The 18230-nt window shown below is 36.8% G+C and overlaps 3 protein-coding genes across 3 annotated transcripts; all 3 read right to left on the bottom strand.

Moving 5' to 3' along the window:
• Positions 1-3600: 3600 nt before the first annotated feature.
• On the bottom strand, positions 3601-4635 carry LOC138089741 (trace amine-associated receptor 6-like). Its single transcript, XM_068985267.1, has one exon. It carries the CDS (start codon positions 4633-4635, stop codon positions 3601-3603), a length of 1035 nt encoding a protein of 344 aa, XP_068841368.1.
• A 3570-nt stretch (positions 4636-8205) lies between these two features.
• Positions 8206-9237, bottom strand: LOC138089561 (trace amine-associated receptor 7a-like). Its single transcript, XM_068984952.1, has one exon. The coding sequence runs from the start codon at positions 9235-9237 to the stop codon at positions 8206-8208; it is 1032 nt and encodes a 343-aa protein (XP_068841053.1).
• Positions 9238-17204: 7967 nt separating this feature from the next.
• On the bottom strand, positions 17205-18230 carry TAAR8 (trace amine associated receptor 8). The gene has a single exon (XM_068985245.1). It carries the CDS (start codon positions 18228-18230, stop codon positions 17205-17207), a length of 1026 nt encoding a protein of 341 aa, XP_068841346.1.

Genomic DNA, 18230 nt, shown 5'->3' with positions numbered 1-18230 from the left:
CACACTGCACCTGGTACAAGAAAAAAATCTCAATAAATACAGGGATTCTGCTCCTTTATCCCCAGAGTGGCATCCATGTTCAGAAAGCTCAGTCTCACAGTATCTGCGGGTGTTTTTTGAGGTCTGTCTATTGAAGAATGCGTTTTCCTACCTCTAAGGAGCTGACTTGGCAGCATCTTTGCCTTCCCTGAGGGCTCCTTCCAGCCACGCTGGGAGGTTATGTTGTCTCTCAAAAGCATGTGCATCTACTCAACACATCTACTGTGCATGTTTATCACTTTTCAAAAATGACCTAAAGAGTAGAAATAAAGCACAAGTGGGACATGGAAACATAACTCTTGGTAGCTTCCATCGCTCTTGAGTACAGCACATAATTAACATAGAGAAGAAGAGTCGGAGCATTAAAGATCTACTGAAAGAAACCATTAAAAATACTTTTAAAATATTAAGATATAAATCCTGAGATACTTAAATCTCTTTAAGATGCAGTTTCTAAAATATACCAGTGTACCTACAATTTAGTCTTATTAAATAAGACAAAAATATACCAAAGATATATGCTCAAATGTTAGTCCACCAAAATAAAACAAGCAAGCACACAGATAAAACTAACTTCAATGCTTAGAGAAAAATAGAGATGTGCATTGTTAACATCAATTTTAATATATTTATTTTATCACAAGCATTAACATTTTAAAGATAAATTACAAAGTAAATCCCCACATACACAGACACTGTCTATTATACACAAAGGTACATTTTGTAAAAGTGTAATATGAGGGCTTATTATACGTTGCTTTATAATTTAGGTCAGATTTTTCGCTTTTGTTTTCTTTTGATTTTAGTCAAAAAAGTATATTGAGATTTTCTTTCCTTGTCAATTGCTATTTTTAATGGTCAGTTTTGCTTTTTAATGGTTTCATAACATCTCATTTCAAAGGTAGAGCATACTTTATTTAATTTACACCATATGAATCCTAGTTTATTGTACTTAGCAATGGGGAGATATACAATGAATGTCCTTGTCACATTTCCTTCCTTGCCTGACTCTCTTCATATGCTTCTTTGCCATAAACAGAACTACAGTCATGTGACATGTGTGATTTGAAATTTTACATAAATATATTATTTCCCCTCTAAAAGAAAATGCTAAATTATGTTTTTCCTAGTAGTTTATGAAAGTGCTCAACTTTCCGCAGAGTACTCAACTTCTCATACTCTGATTAATCTGATATTAATGATCCAGTGTTGTCAAATATGAGACACAAAACTGTAAGATTTTAATTAATTTTAAAATTATGTATACATTTGACGTTTTAATGTATTTATTAACCATACCTCTGTAAAATTTCATATTTATGTTTAGTGGGATATTCATCTCCATCTTAATGTTTTATAAATTCTTTTTATATTTTTAAATCTACTAATTCTTCATCCTGTTTGCTGCCAATAGCTTTTCCAAGTTTGTTTGTTTTTCTTTAACATGTCTTTCTTTCACGTTGAAGTTGAAAAATTTAAATTTAGTGCATGAATCTATATTCTGTCATGATTCCACCAATAAATTATAAAAGCTATGTTTTCTTCTAGTTTTTTAATATCTCAGATAAATCAGTTTTGATTTTGTAAAATACATGAAGCAAGATCATTAACAGTTTTTCAAAAAGTTTTATACCACATTAACATTTCTAAATTATCCATTTTTCAATAACATAAATAGTAGTGTTATTTTTATCATGAATAACTATAAACTCCAAATAGTACTTATAGGGGGGAAAATAAAAGACAATTGCCCTCCATTATGAGCTGGAAGGTAAAAGCAACAAACTTCATGAAATGAGAAAATTATTACATAAAAGAAACTACTATTGCAGTACACACACATATTGCTCATGGGTATTCCTACCTTTACAAAATATCTCCTAAAATATAAAATATGAATCTCATCCTGGGTCTGTAATAGCTGATGGATATGGCTCAGAGATCTTTAGGAGCTCCAGAAAGACTGGACCCCAAAAATCAATTCGCTAAAAATAAAAGAAAACTAAACTGAGTCCTGGGGTTGCAAAGAGTCAGACACGACTGAGCGACTGAACTGAACTGAAACTGAGTTCACAGAAAGACATTCACAGAGAACTTGGAAGAAACATTTGAAAATGAAAAAAGAAAAAGTTAAGCTTGGTAGGAAAGGTAAAAGAATAACAGGGACTTGAAAGAGAAAAATAACAACTGATAGAGCAGGACAGTGTAAAGATGTGAGGAAACTAGAAACTATGACCACTCTGTCAACCACTAGTAAGTAATATGTTTTTATCAAATGCTCAAAGGATGTTCACTTCTCAAAAAATAACAGTATAAAACTGATGCTGCTGAAAGTGAGGTACTGTTTTTCCTTCCCAATTTAGTGGATCATTTTCAAGCACTATATTTCATATAACAATCATTCAGAAATTTTCAATATATCACTAGATCACTGTTAAATTTCTTAAATCATCACTATGAAATTTGTTTTAGAATTTAGTTTTGGCTGATGAAATGTCCTTTAATATTCCCAGTTTAATAAGTCCTATTACTCTTTTAAACCAAAGGAAAATGAGGCATAAATCAAAGGATTTAGAGCCAGTTATAGTAACTGAATGAGCAAAATATCTCATAAGCATATTAAATGCTATAAAACTCAAAAAAGAATCAATGAATGAATCGATTACATTGAGAAATCATGAGACCAAAAGTACTAAGCTGTGATGTCCAGGGTTTTAGCCGCTTTTCTCTGTGTCTTAGCCACTCTGTTCTTGCAATTCTCTGGTAACAATTTTACTTTCTAGTAATGTTTAAATCTTTTAAATCTGTTTTCCAATCACAAGAATAGTATTTCTGTACCGAAGAATCTTAACAAAGCCAGGTGTGAAAAATGATAGAAATCCTACCAATATGCAGAACTGATTTAAACAAGTTGACAATCACTTATCAAGCAGAGGGCAGTTACTTATCCCTCCATCCTATCATCTTGGGCATCTGTGTACAATTTGGCACCACTGTAGGCCAGAGACAGGATGCAGAAGATGCTGGAGACAATTTCTCAGACAGACACCAGTGAAGACCTTAAGTATAATAGATTTAACTGAAACCCAAAAGTTTCCTGGGAATATGAGCTAAGCAGAAAAGGGGGGCGGGGGGGGGGGAGGCAACAACCTTGAGAAAGTTAATCACAGAGAAATTTCTGAGGAGTCGGAAATAAGCAGACCACTTTGTAAAAGAAAGACAGGAAATCAGAGACGACTGAAATGTTTACAGGATACAAAAGGAATGGTTAATGGGATAAAAAGGTGTGTGGTGGGGGAGTGGACTGTCTGCAGAGAGTGGGCGGGCTATGGTGAGTTCTGCAGTAGTTAACAAATAAGGGAGTTAACATTTATTAGTCAAATAAATATTTTTGGAGAAGCAAAGAGTAGTGCACATCCTAACAAGACTGAAGTACAAGGGCTTCTCCAGTTAAATTGAAAAAGCCATTTGTTTTCTTTCATGAAAAATCTTACTTGATTTTCTAAAACTCATTTCATTTGGAAAAGGTAAAGATATCTTCAACTTCCTCAACCCAATGGCTTACATTTGTTCAGAGGACAAATTCATGCTCCCAGAACTATCCTTGAAAACCCGCCCACTCACAATGACTTTGATGGCTTTCCTAAACCAAGGGTAAAATAAAGCATAGATCAAGGGGTTCATGGCTGAGTTGTAATAAGCACACCAACAGCAAATCTCATAAATATAGGCCGGGGTTATGAAGCCCATAAAGGCATCAATTAATGAGTCAATACTGTATGGTAACCACGAAATCATGAATGCTATGACCGTGATACCCAGGGTTTTAGCTGCTTTCCTCTCTCTCTTGGCTACTCTGGATTTGTAACTGTCTGATGATGACTCTGTTTTGCTACCAGTATTTTCAATCTTTTTAGCCTGATGTCTGGCCACAAGGAAAATATTACTGTAGAGAATTATCATGACAAGGGTAGGTATAAAGAAAGACAGAAAATCTATCAATACCCAGTTTTGATTTACAACCATCTGACAGCCTCCTACACAGTTGAGGGCACTAGACAATTCCTCTAGCCCATTCTCATTGGCACCCGTGTAGAACACGGCACTACTGTAAGTAATGGGCAGGATCCAGGAGATGCTGATGCATATCCCCGACACAGACACCGTGAACTTGGTGGGATAGACCAGAGGGTCAGTAACAGCAATGTACCTGTCGATGGAGATGAAGGACAGGTGGAAGAGAGAAGAGTAACAGAATGCTGCATCAAAGCATGTGTGAAAAGTGCAGAAAGTTCTCCCAAAGTACCAGCAGCTCTCCACGGACCTGACCATGCTGAAGGGCATCACAGTCATTCCCACCAGAAAGTCTGCACAGGCCAGAGAGGCGATGAGAAAATTGGTTGGTGAGTGCAGCTGCTTGAAATGAAGGATGGCAGTCATCACCAGAAGATTTCCAAACACAGCCAGGACAGCCCCAAAGCCATACACCATGTACAGAATCAGGCGGGATGCGGGTGAGTAGGGGGTTTTCACACAGGATCCATTCAGGTGCTCGTAGCAGAGCTGCACCGCTGCAGTGGGAGACGAGTTGCTCATGATCTGCCCTTTTCATTCAAAGAATTCTGTCCTTGATTTTCATAAAGAATATAGGATTCTGATTTTCAGTACACCTAGGGGAAAAACATACATCCACTAGGATATCTGAGGAAATTATCAGATATTATTACAATTATTTTTTAAATTTTCCTTATTTCATAAATCACAAATGTGTTTAATAACAAAGCACAAACATTACACTGAACAATAACATTGGGAGTAATTTCAACTAATGCTTCATTCCCTGAATTTGATAAAATTTTCTTTTAGTCATAAATGTTTTTCTATTTTTTACCTCCAGAGTTTCTCTTTGCAACAGGCAGTGATATGGGAAGTAATTACAGAGTGAAAGAATCATCTCCTACCAGGTTTATCTGCATTACTGCCTAAAGCACACAATCCTTCCTGATATATAAAAGCTATCTATAAGAGAATCCCTAGATGGAATCCCTGTAGTGCAAGGTGTGAACTTGGAAGATTATTTTCAAGAGTGATTATTAAGAAAGTTATTCTCCAAAAGAGTTTCTCGCATTAAGCTACCCATTATGGTTTTTTTGGCCAAAGACTTTTTATATCCTTAGACTTGAACATTTTGCCAATTCTTAATCCTGTTGTGGCCACTTTACTGGATTTTAGCTAAAAAGATATAACTGGGTACACACAGTGAGAGCAAATACTTGGCTTTTTTCCTCCAGTCAAGAATCATTATTATATCTTCAGTGGACACCAACAAACAGACAAGGGAACATACACCATGAGCAGCTTGTAATGGACAAATTACATTACAGGAAAGCATTAAAAACACCATGATATTTAGGCACACCCACAATTGTGAGCTTCTGCAAAAGTCAGTGCTGGTTGAGAAAAGATTGCTCTCTTCTCGGGATGTTGTCACTGGAAGCAGATTGCAATGTCTCTCCATCCACCTGAGAAATGGGTGTAATCCCTCTGAATACTGCTGCTGTGAGATCCTCACAGATAGAAGACCTTACATTCCCCTCTGTAGTGCACTCAATACTGCCCCCTCCACAAATGATATTTTCATGTTCTAACCCCCCAAATCAAATATTCTTTGGAAAAGATGTCTTGCAGTTTTGATAACACATAGTATGTATATTAATTATATGCAAGTTTTAAGCATTTTTGCAAGTCAGTGTAAAACTGAGTTGGTTATGAACTTGATTCTTTACATAATTTATTTCTGTTTAATAGATATTTCTTAATATATGTTAACCTCTTATGGAATAATTTGCTTGAAATGGCAAATGATACAACATTGTATTTTCTCCAATCAGAGACTCCCAGTGTCCTCTGCAAATCTTCCTTCCTCATCCCTCATTAGATCTCAGGCACACCCCAGAGCTTTCTAGTCACTCTGTGTGTTAATAATTTAGTTTGGACAACTCTAGTTTGAAACTACAGTCTACTGTGTTCATATTGCTCTCAATAACTTGACTGCAGTGACTGGGCCACAACAGAGGAGAAAGAATTATTGGTTACTTTACTTATTCTCTGATTCTTTGGATGTGAGTATCAGCTCTATTGTTTAACAAATACACCGCCGTGGGAATGAGACTCACCTCATTATGTCTCGTGTCCCTCATTTATGACCCAGAAGTAATAATATAGCAATAGTATTCTCTCTCACATAGTATTGTGAAGACTAAGTAGGGCAGGTAAGTCAGTCCCAAGCACAGAATGAGTGGCCTATAACTCAAACAAAGCATTCTTAGGTTTGCACATCAGAAGCACTCAATAATTGTTCATTGAAACAAAGGCCAATGGATTAGTTCCTACACCAACCAGAGTAATTCATAGTAGAGAAAAATGAGAGCAGGAGCTTAATTTTTTTAAAGAAGAAAGTTCTGACATAGTTATAAAAACTGAAGACATGTAGATCTAGGAAAGTGGAAAAATTAATGATTTGTCTAGTACATGTGAAGCTCTACTGAAAAAAGACAAGTGAAAATGTATTAAACAAGATGTTAGAAGCACTTGTTTGAATCTGGAAGCTTTATGATATTCAGCAGAGTTTGTAAACACTTTAATTTTAGCTTTCTTATATTTAAAATGAGGAAATATGATTTCTCTATAGCTGTGAAATAGAATTAAAGTTACTGCATTGAAAACCCTAAATGAAAATAGCTAATTTCCAGTTCAGAACTGAAGAATTGTGGCTAAACTAATACTAAGCAGTCTAGAGTGCCTTTAAATCATGTCTATCATCTTTAATCATCAGATTGAGAGTTTCACACAAGTAGAATATAATCAGAAATAATTCCCTATCTCAGGAAAATTTTACCAATTTGAAGCATTTGTTTAATAATAGAAATGATGTGCTAATGTAAGACTGATTTACAACAAGCAAGAAATTACAGAAAAATAACAAGAATATATTGATGTGTATTTACTCCTGCTACAAAGATGTGACACTCTGAATTTTAAATCTTGATGTCTGATGACAACAAAGCTAAAGTTAGAATAGAATTAAGCAATTTATTTAAAATTTTTTTAATTTATTTAAAATATATATATATACAACATCCTCCAATCTTAGTACCAAGAACAAGTCTGCATGTCTAAAAAGCTGGCTAAGTTGTACCCAATGTGAGTTGCTTAACTTATTCAGTTTCAAATTTGTGGATTACACAAAATGCATTTATCGGCCTCTGTCTGCCATCCTTTACACTCTTCACTTCAGTTTTCTATTCTTTTGGACACATTTTAAATTTGGGCTTTTGTTTGAATCCATGAAAACTTTTATAAGTAATTTTTGGAATAATGCAGAAACGAGGAAATAGTAAGTTAATTTAAGATGAAGTACGATAATGAGTGACAATCTTAGAAACCGATGCATGCACTGAACGTAAGTTAACTGGTAAAATTTCTAAACACAGCTGGAATGTGACGAGCAGACAATCAACAAGAAGAAGCTCATTCCACAAATGAAAGGTATTTATGGCACCAATTACCTTTCCCATAGTGAATAATTCAATTGATAGGGTAGTAAAGAACTCTGTCTCTGGATTGATTTTACCTGACTCTGATTATCATATCCTCGACTCAGAAATCTGAAAACCTGACAGTGCAGATTCAATATTTGCCCTCCCTAGACCAGGACCTCTGGATCTTCCAGCTCCTTTGCATTTTAATAGAAAAATGTTACAAAGGAATAAAGAAAAGTCTTAACCAGGGATTGAACTACCATAAAGTAATAAAAGGGAGGATTTAGAATAACAAAAATATACTAGATCCTTGTCATGCATTCTTTTAACTTTTTTAAGGATGCTACAAAGGGGAGATTATTAACTAGAGAAACACAGTGAGGTTCAGAGAGAAGTAGCAGCCCCAGATCAGTGTTAAATGTTTCTGGCTCCAAGGTCATGCTGTTTCCGTAACAACCAGGTTTTTATGTTATATTGATTAAAGACTGATGAAACTGAATTTAAGTGTTTGGTCATATCACAAGCATTTTGCATTAGAAGATCTTGCACATATATGATTACATTTTCTACCCAGTGGTGTGTTCACTGTGAATCTATTTTCAATTCCTCCATCTTAAAAGTGAACTTACCCAGAAAATAAATTTACTGTTGAGGAATTCTCTCTCAAGACTTTGCCAGTGATAATGAGTTTGATGGCTTTTCGAAACCAAGGGTAAAAGAAAGCATAAATCAAGGGATTCATAGCTGAGTTATAATAAGCAATCCAAACCAGTATTTCATAAACATATGTAGGAGTGATGAAACCTAGGAAGGCATCAGTGATGGCATCCAGGAAGTAAGGCAGCCAGGAGATCAGAAATGCCAGCACTGCAACGCCCAGGGTTCTTGCTGCCTTTCTCTCCCTCTTGGCCACTCTGTCTTGGTAGCTCTCTGAGCATCGCCCAGTCTTAATGCTCAGACTCTCAATTTTTCTAGCCTGCTGTTCAGCAATGAGGAAAATCTTGGAGTACAGAACTATCATCACAAGGGTGGGGATGAAAAATAATAGAAAATTCACCAATACCCAACTCTGATTCATTGCAATTTGACAGCCTCCCACACAGGTGAGAGCACTTACTAGATCCTCCAGTCCAGCTGCATTTGCTCCTGTGCCAAAAAGAGAAAAAGAAAAAATAATCGCAAAGAGCCAGGAGAAGGCAATACACATGCCAGAAACAGACACGGTGAACCTGATTGGATAGACCAGGGGGTCAGAGACGGCAATGTATCTGTCCAGAGAGATAAAGCACAAGTGGTAGATGGAAGCTAGACAGAATGACACGTCAAAACAGGAGTGAAATTGACAGTAACTCTCTCCAAAATACCAGCAGCTCTCCACAGACCTCACTATGCTGAAGGGCATCACAGTCACTCCCACCATGAAGTCCGCACAAGCCAGGGAAGCGATCAAAAAATTGGTTGGAGAATGCAGTTGCTTGAAGTGGAGAATGGAAATCATTACCAAGAGATTTCCAAATACAGCCAGCACAGCTCCAAAACCAAACATTGTGTACAGGATGAGGCGGGGACCTGGTGAGTAGGGGGTTTTCACACAGGATCCGTTCAGGTGCTCATAGCAGAGTTGCACGGCTGCAACGCTGGGTGAGCTGCTGTTCATGATGCTGCTGTCAGTAGCTTGTAAACATTTGGAGAAGTTCTGTCTCTTTGCAGTCACACAAAATAGAGCAGTTTTCTATTTCCTGGTGGGAGAAAAAAGATCTCATTGCACTGATTACCTTTGTTACAGTTACCAAACATTATCCCCTCCCCGTCACCTGTCATATATCTGTATCAATCTGTGAATGTATGAAATAACAATGTATTCTATTCAAATGTCCATAAATCTTAGCTATTATTTTTCTTATAATTTAGAATGTAATTTAAAACAATATTCTAAATCAAATAAGAATTTAACAGAAAATAAATATTTCAAATATTCTTTGCTACAAAAGATTTCTTGTCTTATAATATATCAACAATCGTTTATTACCTGATAGAGGAATATTCCTCTTTGCCAAAGGTAGTAAATGTGTGTGATTTTTTACTCGTTGGTTACCTTGTACTACCCAACCACCCTCCTCAGACTGTCTAAAAAGTTAATGACAAAACCCCCCAGGAAGCACAGCCAAATCCCATGTCCAAAATTATCCACAGTGGAGTCCCTATACTGCAAGGTGTGAAGAAGAAGAAGAAACTTACACTTAATAATCTCTGGTTAAAATGTATTGTTTCATGTATGGCCACAAGAAAAACTCAAGAAAAGCAAAGGAGCACACTCACTCAAAAACAAAGATGCAAACTAAACAAACTGAAGTCAAATACATATTAAAAGATGATATATCTTGATTAGAGTGTATGCAAAGAATGGAAGTTTGCTTTAACAATTCTGTAATTCACCATTTTAACAGGTTAGAATTCTATGACCATCCAATGAAATGCAAAAATGCATTTGATAAATTTTAACTTTTTGTCACTGCTAAAAGAAAAAATTCTTAGCTAACTAAAAATACAAGAGATCTTTTGTATCTGAAGAGGTCTATATACTAAAAGGATCTATCACATATGATATACCCAGCAGTGGAATTTGAGAGAATTCTCTTTAATATGAGTCAAAAAGCAAAGATGCTTCAGTGGGAGAAGATTTATAGAGTATAAGTCATTGCAAGACATGCATGAATTCACTTGCATTCCATTCATTCATGTAGGCAACATTTATATATGTTTATTCATTTAGAATTTATTTGGGTCAAGAGTCTTAAAGATAGGAGAGTACACAAGAAACATCCCCTGCCCTTAAAGGGGGTCTTCATGTAATATGAAAGACAGACAGAAAATAGCAATAATAATCTGCTTCAAGCTAAAATCAACACATATGAAAGATGTAAAGTAATGAGAAAAAGAACAAAGTTGGAAGTATCATGTTCCTTGACTTCAAATGATGCTATGAAGCTGCTGCTGCTGCTGCTGCTGCTAAGCCGCTTCAGTCGTGTCCGACTCTGTGCGACCCCATAGACAGCAGCCCACCAGGCTCCCCCCGTCTCTGGGATTCTCCAGGCAAGAACACTGGAGGGGGTTGCCGTTTCCTTCTCCAATGCATGAGAGTGAAAAGTGAAAGTGAAGCCGCTCAGTCGTGCCCGACTCTTAGCGACCCCATGGACTGCAGCCTACCAGGCTCCTTCATCTATGGGATTTTCCAGGCAAGAGTACTGGAGTGGGGTGCTACGAAACTAAAGTGACACAAAAACAGATACACAGATCGATGGCCTCTGAATAGAGAGCCCCAAGATAAACTCAAGCTTATGGTCAGCTAATCTGTGGCAGAACAGGCAATTTATGACACAAATGGGGAAAGGACCGTCTCTTCAGTAAGTGGTGTTGTGAAAACTTTCACTTCTCAGAGAAATGGATTCTTCAGCTATGCTTGTACACATGGGACCATGGGACACAGGGATTTCTAGGACCTGTCATGACGAAATGCTGCTCTCAGTAGCTCAGGAATCTTTTACTGTCCCTGTGCTGCGGCAGAGTGGTGAGATGATCTGTCAGGCTACATCCGTAAACAGCCTAGGTGACCATTTCCGCCCTATGGTCTCCATTCTTATTGACTTCTGTCCAGAAAATGGAGAATGAGCGTCCCCTACTCTTGGATCTTCTCCCTTCAAAGACACTTGACTCTATCAGATTTCTGTCACTGCTACAAGAAATCACCACAAACTTGGTAGCTTGAAACAACAGAAAGACTTTCCCTGATAGTTCTAGAGGCCAAAATTATAGAATCCCAAATCAAGGTGTTACCAGGACCATGCTTCTTCTGGAGGGTCTAGGAAAGAATCCACCCAGCCTCCTTTAGTTTCTGCTGACTCCCAGCATTCTTTGGCTTGTGGCCTCGTCACTCTCATCTCCGCTCCTGTTATCACATCACCTTTTTCTCTGTGTGGGTAATCTCCTAGTGCCTCTTCCTTATATGAACATGCAGGGCGATGCCTTTAGTACTCACTCAAATAATCCAGGATAATTTTCCCAACTAAAGGTTCTTAATCACATCTTCAAGAGCTTTCTTTTTTCAAATAATATTAGCATTGATGGGTTCTAGGGTTTAGGATGTGGATCTCCATATAGGGCTTCTATAACCAATTTTATGAGCTTATCATTTATTATTACTCTCAACTCAGACCATATTCAGAGAGATGGGATACCCTTCCCAATAGACCCTCACTATTCTCTTACTAATTTTTGTTCTCCAATTATCCTTCCTACTCTTATTCCTGGATGCAAGGAAGCTTTGCTATTGTCCAGAACTACCTCAAATCTATTGAACATCATTTCTTCCTGTCCCAACAGAGTCTGGCCTTGAAAGTCTGAAGTGTTAGGAAAATAATCCTACTTATTCCTCATTTCAACCAAAACAATCAAAATAGAATAGATGTTCTAAAGAGGTATTTCAAGTTTCTCTTATTTACAACTTGATTTTTTATTATATGGAAATTTTAAATTTTGAAACATGATGGTAAGAGAAAAATAGGAAGAAGACAATGAGCATTGAAAATAATAGGGAGGTGGGCATGAAGGGTGAAAATACCAAAAAATGTATTCACCAGAAGACTGGGAAATGGAAAAGTAAAAAAATCTTAGCAGTAAGGAAAGATGACCAACGTGCTTTTGAAAACACATTTCTAGGAGATGGTTGAAGACACTCACTTTAAACAATGTTTGTTTCATTGAATTTGAGGGACAGCTTTCCCCAAATTTGGAATTATACCCAACACTATATTCTATGCCATTAAAAATGGAAATTTTTGAAACTAAATTTCCTCATTTTAATTTCTTATCCAAAAAACAAATTTATATTGATAAATTTTCAATCTTGATCAGTTATATTAAGTTTTAATTCTCCCCAAACCAAGGGTAAAGAAAGGAATTTAAAGCTGAATTTTTAAAATCCAATCCAATATGTTTATTGTAAATTAGAATGATTACTGTGTATATATTTAATATGATTGTTGATGTGTTTGCATTTAAATGGATTGTATTACTGTTTCTTCTAATCATCAAATTCTTTTCTTTGTTCTTTTAAGCCTTCTTGACTTATTTTAATTAATTTTTGTTATTATTCAATCATTCCCTGCTTTGAAATGATAAATATCACTTTTATCATTCTGTTGGCAGGTACCCAAGAGTTTCAATACATATTGTTGATTAATTAAATTTTATGAATTCCAAGCAGTGCAAAGAATTGCCAGGAATCATAGCTAAATATTTAAACTTTTTATCTCCCCCACCTCTTTTGATAACTGTTGTCATTTATTTTATTTAAATAATTTAATTTAAATTGAATTAAATCCCAAAAGATTTAATTTAAATCCCAAAACACATTTATTTTAGTTTAGCATGTATTAAGTTTTCTCTTCTTTACACTTTGTGATATTCTTCATTATTTCCTACCTTTCAGTGTTTCCTCTGGAATCGGTTTTCTTCTCCATGGAGAACTTGCTTTAATTTCTTTGTGTGTGACGGTGTGCTGGCAATGAACACTCACTTTTTTTCAACTAAAATATATTTTTATGTTATGTTGCCTTCAGCTTTGAAAGGTGTGTCTGATACTACCTCCAGAATTCAAAGTTGTCAGTCATTTTATATGATGTGAGCTGGAAGCAGACATCTTTCTTATAGAATTTTTTTTTTTTTTTTTGGCTGTGCCACTCCCCATGAAAGATTTCCCCCTATCAGGGATCAGACCCATACTCCCTGCAGCGGAAACTCAGAACCTTAACCACTGGACTGCCAGTGAAGCCCTTGTGTAGGATTTTTTAAAAAACATAACAGGAAAGTTTCTTAGGGGACATATATGGCATAATTCAAAGTCACAGAGTGCTTTTCCAACTCAAGTAAATCAAACAATTGTGGGAAATGTATGTCTATAATCTCTATTTGTATGGCAGGTGAAGGCATTTGGTGTTCAGAACTTGCTTCTCAATAATATCAAGGCAAACTTAATTTTTTTTTTTTTAGTCACATCATCTGCAAATGATGATACACTAATTTTTCATTTTTGAATTTCCATGTCTATTTATATAGCTTGTCTAATTGTATTAACTAGTACTTACAGCATTTATAAAATGTGATAACATTGGACCATTTTGCCTTTATCTGAACCTTAAAAAAAGTGCTCCTAAAATTTTACCTCTGAGTATGTGTTGAATTTCAGTGATAGATATATTTTTACCATGTTAACATGGAAACAATGAGCAATCAAAACTTTGCATAGAACTTAGGGAAGATCCAGGAACTTCATTCAAATGCTCAGTATTAACATGGGCTGTGTCTTTGTTCTTTCTCTCTTGCGTATAATATAATAGACAATATAATAGATTCATCCCTACCTACTGATGAATTTTTCTGGAATCATATTGCCAACTCTAATTTAGTCATCTAAGACCAAGGAGGTTATAATGTGGTGTCAATACCATCAAAGCATTGTAAGTTTTTATTAGAAAGCCATGATAGGCATATCTGGGATAGTCACATTGAGAAAAGACTATCACGAAGCATATGACAGAATCTGATCTCTTATTTTCTTTTGTTGTATTCCACATACTCACTTCATGATCAAGTGAATTTCATATTTAGAATTACATTGAGATTTTGGTGTCATTTGTAACAAAATATTTTGCTTACCCATGGGATAAACTTTAAAAAGTTTAATTTTCCTTTGGCCTTGTCATACATTATCTATAATTTAATTTAGTAACAGTGCAATTCTCTGTGACATTTATTGAACGGAACTATCAGTTCAGTTCAGTCGCTCAGTCGTGTCCAACTCTGTGACCCCATGAACCACAGCACGTCAGGCCTCCCTGTCCATTACCGACTCCCGGAGTCCACCCAAACCCATGTCCATCGAGTCGATGATGCCATCCAACCATCTCATCCTCTGTTGTCCCCTTCTCCTCTGAACTATAATATGATCCAACTCTTTCACTTAATTTTTTCTATTGTCTTCTATACTCTAAAAATAAGGAACATTATGTCTTTTCTTAAAAATCTGCTACAGCTAATCTAATTTAATAAGGATAGGAAGTGATAGCATGAAAATGTATTTATTGTTACCAGGCCACTCATCTATTCTTTGTAGATTGTCTCTCTTTTCCCAAGCCCAATCTTCCACTTAAGGAAATTAATCCCACAATCCAAAATACCTTTCACACTCCAGTCTGCCTATACAAGTTGAAACATGCTTGAAGACACCTCAAAAGTTCTTTCTACTAAAAAATAAGGCCTCTTTAACAATATTTTAAGTCCTCATTAATAATTTTTAACAAAGCCATGGGACCATATGTGGGTGAGAAGACAATGTTATAGGAAAGACCAATACCGAGTACCAGTCTGGTAACGGCAACTAGTCCTCTGCTTACAGGATTTAACATCAGTGGTACTCTTCTAAGCCTCAAAAATATAACTGAAAATGCATTGTCCATATTACCTACAAAAATTGTTTCCCTTGAGGAAAATACAAGGCAAAGTACATTTTAAAAAAAATCTTTAGCCATCCTTGACACAGGTATTTGATTATAATTAATCTTCAGTATTTGTTTGATAACATTGAAAAGACTCGGTGAAAACCAATGAGAAAAATTACTTCAACCATTTTAACTGAAATGACAGCACAGAACAATCCAAAAGAAAAAGGCTTACTTACCAGTACTTTATTACAACTTAGTTTCATTATGCAAAATATTCCAGAAATGCATTCCAAAAACTCTTATTGAATCAATAGTATAAAATATTCCAGAGATCAACATGTAAACTTACAGCTCACATTGTTTGTACTCTCATTAATATAAAAATTTTTGTAAAAAGCATAAAATTCTTGACCCTACAATATCCCAGAGAAGTAAATAGAGACTACATTTAGGTGAGAAAACTGCTGAGAGTAAATGGGGATGTGAATTACACTTAACCTTCAAGCGAGAAAAATTGGTGCAGAAATGATTACTGTCAGTGATAATTGCTTTCACGTGCAGATTTTACATTAGCTAATGATTATTATGCCAGTCTTTTTGTGGTACAATTTTTCCACAATTTTCTACTTCTGAGTAATGTCTGTAACTTATAGCTGATTCCAAAGCAGAATTACTGCTTCCACAATACTGCGAGTGAACATTCCAAGATTCTGCCCAGCCATTAAGCAGGAGAGGCTTATCTGCTGCTCCAAAAGCTCCAGGAAAGTACAGAGGAGATAGAAGTACAGACCCTTATGTGTGTGTGTTAAGTCCCTTCAGTTGTGTCCGACTCTTTGATACCCTATGAATTGTAGCCCGCCTGCGGGGCTCCACTGGCCATGGGAGTTTCCAGCAAGAATCCTGGACTGAGTTGCCATGCCCTTCTCCAGGGGATCTTCCAAACCAAGGAACTGAACCTGCGTCTTACATCTCCTGCACTGGCAGGTGGGTTCTTTATCACTAGCGCCATCTAGGAAGCCTTATGTAATGTTATTGAGCCTGGGCTGTCTGATATGGGCTGAATCAGGTCCCCTCACCCCTAATTCACATGTTGAAGTCCTAATTCCCAGTATTAAGCAGTATAACTGTATTTGGAGACAAGATCTTTGAAAAGGTAATTAAGTTAAAATGAGTTCTTAAGGACGCGCCCTGATCCAACATGACTGGTATTCTTAAAAAAGGAGATTAGGACGCAGACTTTCATGTCGCAAGGACCATGAGAGAACACAGAGAGAAGTCAGCCATCTGCAATCCAAGGAGAGGGGTCCTCAGAAGAAACAGACTGCTGACACATTGATCTTAGAATTCTACCCTCTAAATCTAGGAGAAGATAATTTCTGTTGATTAAATCACTCCATCTGTTGATGCTTTGTCATGACAGCCCTAGTAGCATAATACAATGTTGCAAAAGACTGAGAAAAAAGAACCATTGAAAGCTATATGAAAGTTGAGCATGAATGAGAAAATCATGACAGATATGACAATGAAAAGTGAGATTCAGGATTCAATGAAATGGAAAGAGACAAGTGTATGTGGTAAAAGCATGTGCAGAATGTTGAGACAGGCGACACAGGTAAGGCACTTTATCATTTATTATTTAGTGCAATAAATATCTTCACAATGTAAATATCTTTACATCTTATGATTAAAACACCTGCCTGCAAATTTGTTGCTGCTGCTGCTGCTAAGTCACTTCAGTCGTGTCCGACTCTGTGTGACCCCATAGATGGCAGCCCACCAGGCTCCCCCATCCCTGGGATTCTCCAGGCAAGAACACTGGAGTGGGTTGCCATTTCCTTCTCCAATGCATGAAAGTGAAAAGTGAAAGTGAAGTCGCTCAGTCATGTCCGACCCTCAGCGATCCCGTGGACTGCAGCCCACCAGGCTCCTCCATCCATGGGCTTTTCCAGGTAAGAGTACTGGAGTGGGGTGCCATTGCCTTCTCCAACAAATTTGTTCCTGGCTAACTTGAAAAAATATAAATATGTCCCCAATTTTGAAAGGCTTTATTCATTTTTTGTATCTAATTTCATCATAAATTCATAATTTTAAAAACAGCCCTAAATATTCAACTTAGTGCTCTCATTCATTCTGAAAATAAACTAATGGTTGACGAACTATCATTAAAAAGTCCCCCAGTTAAAATGACTTTCATGGCTTTCCTAAACCAAGGGTAAAATAAAGCATAAATCAGAGGGTTCATGGCTGAGTTATAATAGGAACCCCAACAGCAAATCTCATAAATATAGGCAGGGGTTATGAAACTCATAAAGGCATCAATTAATATATCAATTGTATATGGTAACCATGAAATCATAAATGCTACTACTGTGACCCCCAGTGTTTTAGCTGCTTTTCTCTCTCTCTTGGCCACTCTGGATTTGTAGCTCTCTGATTCTGCTTTGCTGCCAGTATTTTCAATTTTTAGAGCTTGTTGTTTAGCTACAATAAAAATCTTACCATAAAGAATTACCATAATAAGGGAAGGTATAAAAAATATCAGAACGCTTATCAAAACCCATTCTTGGTTTACAACAATTTGACAGCCACCTATACAATTGAGAGCACTTACTAATTCCTCCATCCCATCGTCACTGACACCTGTGTAGAACACAGCTCCGCTGTACACAATGGGCAGAATCCAGGAGATGCTGATGCATACCCCTGACACAGACACCGTGAACTTGGTGGGATAGACCAGGGGGTCAGTAACAGCAATGTACCTGTCGATGGAGATGAAGCACAAGTGGAAGAGAGAAGAGTAACAAAAGGCCACATCACAGGAACTGTGAAGGGCACAAAATCTGGCTCCAAAGTACCAGCAGCTCTCCACGGACCTGACCATGCTGAAGGGCATCACGGTCACTCCCACCAGAAAGTCCGCGCAGGCCAGAGAGGCGATCAAGAAATTGGCTGGCGAATGCAGCTGCTTGAAGTGAAGAACTGAAATCATCACCAAGAAGTTTCCAAAGATAGCCAATAAAGACACAAAGCCAAACACTGTGTACAGAATTACCCGAGATGCAGGTGAGTAGGAAGATTTAATACAAGATCTGTTCACACTCTCATAGCAGAACTGCACGGTATCAGGTTGGGAAAGATTGCTGGTCAT

This window comes from Capricornis sumatraensis, chromosome 13, assembly GCF_032405125.1.
Source record: "Capricornis sumatraensis isolate serow.1 chromosome 13, serow.2, whole genome shotgun sequence".
NCBI lineage: Eukaryota > Metazoa > Chordata > Mammalia > Artiodactyla > Bovidae > Capricornis > Capricornis sumatraensis.
Note: the sequence above shows the minus strand (reverse complement) of the source record. Positions and strands in the feature narration are given on the sequence as shown.

Bases quoted from the DNA above. Each gene is read 5' to 3' on its own strand.
- LOC138089741 (XM_068985267.1), bottom strand. From the start codon at position 4,635: ATGAGCAACTCGTCTCCCACTGCAGCGGTGCAGCTCTGCTACGAGCAC.
- LOC138089561 (XM_068984952.1), bottom strand. From the start codon at position 9,237: ATGAACAGCAGCTCACCCAGCGTTGCAGCCGTGCAACTCTGCTATGAG.
- TAAR8 (XM_068985245.1), bottom strand. From the start codon at position 18,230: ATGACCAGCAATCTTTCCCAACCTGATACCGTGCAGTTCTGCTATGAG.